Here is a 3456-nt window from a genome sequence, read left to right as displayed (position 1 = left end):
GGATTGGGACACGTTAGAGGAAGAAAATGGAAGGGGGAAATGATGTATATTCTTTATTTTTCCATCATCATTAATATTATTTGGTTTTTTATTTTTTTTTAGTTTGAAACAAGGTCTCATCACATATCTGTGGCTGGCACAAAACACTTTACATGGACTGAACTTTCCTTTAACTCACAGAGATGCACCTGCCTCTGCCTCACTCTGCCTCCTAAGTGTTGGGATTACAAGCCTGTACAGTCTTCCTATATTCTAACTTTCAAAAATGCTAAGAAATAAAAATAAGTTTTAAATAAAAAAATTAAAATAAAAGAAATAATATGAAATAAAATTTAAAAAGAAAAGTTTTGATGGTGTCTTAGCATATAGGAAATGAGTCTTTCTATTAAAGACCAGGCATTGCTGTTTTCTTTATTTTCAACATTCATGACTTATTGAAAAACAGAAAAGCTTGCATAGACATTGATACATTTAGCTTAGTGGCATTGGTTAAAAAGTGTTTCCTGTTTTGGCAGAGGAAACTTCATAGACTTCAGACCTTACAGGACAGGAGACCCCTGCTCTATGTGCGGACAGAGGAAGTGTGAGAATAGTCTCTGCCGTAAGTGAAAGAGAAAAAATAGTAGACAGTAATGATTCCACAATTTCATTATCTTTTTATATGTGGTCCTTCCTGATATTAATCTCTAGATTACTTGCTCGCTTCTATTAGAACATAAAGCATTTACCATTAATCATATTAAATGTGTTTATTTCAGATAATTCCTTCCCTTCCCTGATATTTCCCCTTTCAAGGAAGAAGACAACAATTAAACACAACTGTGATCTAGTCTGCTGTAGTGCTCACGATAGCTGTTGGTTGGGATGTTCATCTGCATAGGCTTCTAACCCCTTAAATGACTTTGGCTTCCAGGTTGTAATAGCTATTAAAAAAAAAAGGCTGGAAAATGAGCCTTACTTCTTTTGAAATTGTGGTTTCAATGCATGTGATGTATTTGTTTGTTTGTTTGTTTATATTTGGGAGACAGTCTCTATTAAAAACAGCTTGTTCATATTATGTATGTGTTATATATGTGTTAGGTAGTGAATTCATATCTTTAGTGACTATGCTATACTCTGGTTTTTAACTGTTTTGTCTTTAGTTGTGTTCCATCTGAGCCCTGTGAGTTCTAACGTGTGTGCTTTTCCTTTTCTGTTTATTGGTCACCCTTTAATGTTGATTAATGTACTTTATTTTTAGCTTGACTGACTTGTTTTTTAAAAGACGGGCATATGGGTATAGCTTCAATTATGTAGTGTTGGAACCAGACATGTTAACTTGAGAGGCCATTAAGGAGAGTAGATATGATAAGCCACACAAAGCAATATGAACACAAAGCACAGTAAGCCAGCAACAAATTTTAGCTGTCATTATATTCCCTCATTATATTCTGATAATCTGATGTATNTTCTTCATAGTGCTTATCATCCTAAAATGACCAGTTTTGTTCCTTTTATCCATTCCATTTAAAAATTGATGATAGGGGCTGGAGAAATGGCTCAGTGGTTAAGAGCACTGGCTGATCTTCCAAATGTCCCAAGTTCAATTCCAGCAACCACATGGCAGCTCATAACTGTCTATAACTGTAGATTCATGAGATCTGATGTCCTCTTCTGATGTGCAGGTGCACATACAAACACTCCTATGCATAAATTAATACATCTTTCAAATATGATAATACCTTCCCCTTTGCTGTTTTCTCTTTTCTGAGAATCACTGTATCTAAAATCTAAAACCATGGTACAGGGTAGGAAGTGAATGAAAATATGTCAGTGAATGGGGATAGGAAGCAAATGAAAAGGGTACATTTCTCTCACACACAAGGTGTTATTGCAATTCAAAGATGAGGACAAAATTTAGATGTAGGGATAATGAATTTGGGGTAAGTTCCACTATAGCAATGATGATGAAGTTTAAAAGTCCAAATAAAACAATTGAATTTTCCTTGCAGTCTCAAGCCAGGCATGGCAGTGTCAAAAATAAAACTTTTGTTGCTACTGTGGGCTCATTTTTTATGTAGTTCTACCTATTTTTAGATATTTATGCCTGTAACACAAGAGGCATTCTAGGAGTATGTATTGGCATGACNTTAGTGATAGGCAGCATTATAAAGCTTTTCAATCCTGTAAGCTTTGAAAGGTTTTGTTTTCTTAAGTTAAAGAGTATTTTGTTTTGTTTTTCATTATTATTATTAGGTAAATTCTTGATTTGCATTTCAGATATTATCCCCTTTCCTGGTTTCCTCTCCAATTCTAACTGATTACCTTATTTTAAAAGATATATGTATATGTATATGTGTGTGTGTGTGTGTGTGTGTGTGTGTATAAATTTTATGTAGCCTTTCTTTCATTAAACTCCCATAATTTATACATGACAGTACATCTAGAAAGTATTTTAGTTATTTTGGGGGGTGTTGTAGTTGTTTTTGTTGTTTTTCAGAGCTGAGGACTGAAACCGGGCCTTTGTGCTTGCTAGACAAGCACTCTGCCACTGAACTAAATGCCCAACCTCTTTAGTTATTTTTTTTAATTAAATTGAGCTTTTGTTCATTGTGTTTTATTGATAGGTCATTGGGCTTCTGATCATTGCCTTTTATTGATAGGTCATTGCGCTTTTGATCATTATGTCATATGGACAGGTCATTGAGCGTCTATCCTTGTGTTTTATTGGCAGGTCCCATGAATCGGAAAACACCTCACCAGAAAGCAGCATGCCATGTACTTGTGCTTGGTTTTATTCTTCAGAGACTACTTTAACTGTCATTTCTATTCAGAAGAAAAATTTTAAATGCTAAAATAAAAGACTTATTTTTTCTGACTAGTTGGAAGTCAGTATCTATTTAATTCTCCCTTATAGTCTTGACATTCTTGTCTGAGATCTAAATTCGATGTCTGTTTTTCAATTCAAAATGGATATATTGTTGGGAACAAGCCTTAAAAATATATTCTAAATACCACCACCTCATTTTCAGACTATTTAATCNTAGAGAAAAGCTAAATTCAAGGTCCCAGGCCCTAAGGGAGCTGGGGACTTTAGAATAGTGGACAGTTCCTATTATAAGCAACCAGTCTGAGTCCAGACATCTCAGGGATGCTTCTAAGGGAACAGTTGCCCGTGTTCAGACATCTTAAGGATAACTTCTCCATCTTTCTGGCAGGGTCAAACTAAGTTCATGTTCCCAGGCTCAGGAACCCACTCTTAACCTGATTGGTGAAAAATTCATTGTGCAACCCCTTATGCCAAGATATGATTAAACAACACTACAGCCCACCCTGCGTTCCTCTCCCCTTATGATCTCACCATCCATATAAGCTGTGCAATTTATTTTCAGCTCCCAAGTCTGTTCTGTGGCCCTGATCAATCTGTAGCAGCTTGGTTACAGTAAATTTTTGTCATCTCCATTGACCGGGTGTTTT

The 3456-nt window shown here is 35.5% G+C and overlaps 1 protein-coding gene across 1 annotated transcript in view; it reads left to right on the top strand.

Moving 5' to 3' along the window:
• Positions 1-2835, top strand: part of Glipr1l1 (GLIPR1 like 1) — a 13606-nt gene extending 10771 nt beyond the window's left edge. The window contains exons 4-5 of the mRNA XM_021174691.1: positions 516-601; positions 2714-2835. Of these exons, the coding sequence (XP_021030350.1) occupies positions 516-601; positions 2714-2796 (169 nt within the window). The 3' untranslated portion in view covers positions 2797-2835. The remainder of the gene's footprint in view (positions 1-515; positions 602-2713) is intronic.
• Positions 2836-3456: the final 621 nt, after the last annotated feature.

The sequence above is a fragment of the Mus caroli genome, chromosome 10 (assembly GCF_900094665.2).
Source record: "Mus caroli chromosome 10, CAROLI_EIJ_v1.1, whole genome shotgun sequence".
NCBI lineage: Eukaryota > Metazoa > Chordata > Mammalia > Rodentia > Muridae > Mus > Mus caroli.
The sequence above is the reverse complement of the archived record's forward strand: the minus strand, read 5'-3'. Positions and strand labels throughout refer to the sequence as shown.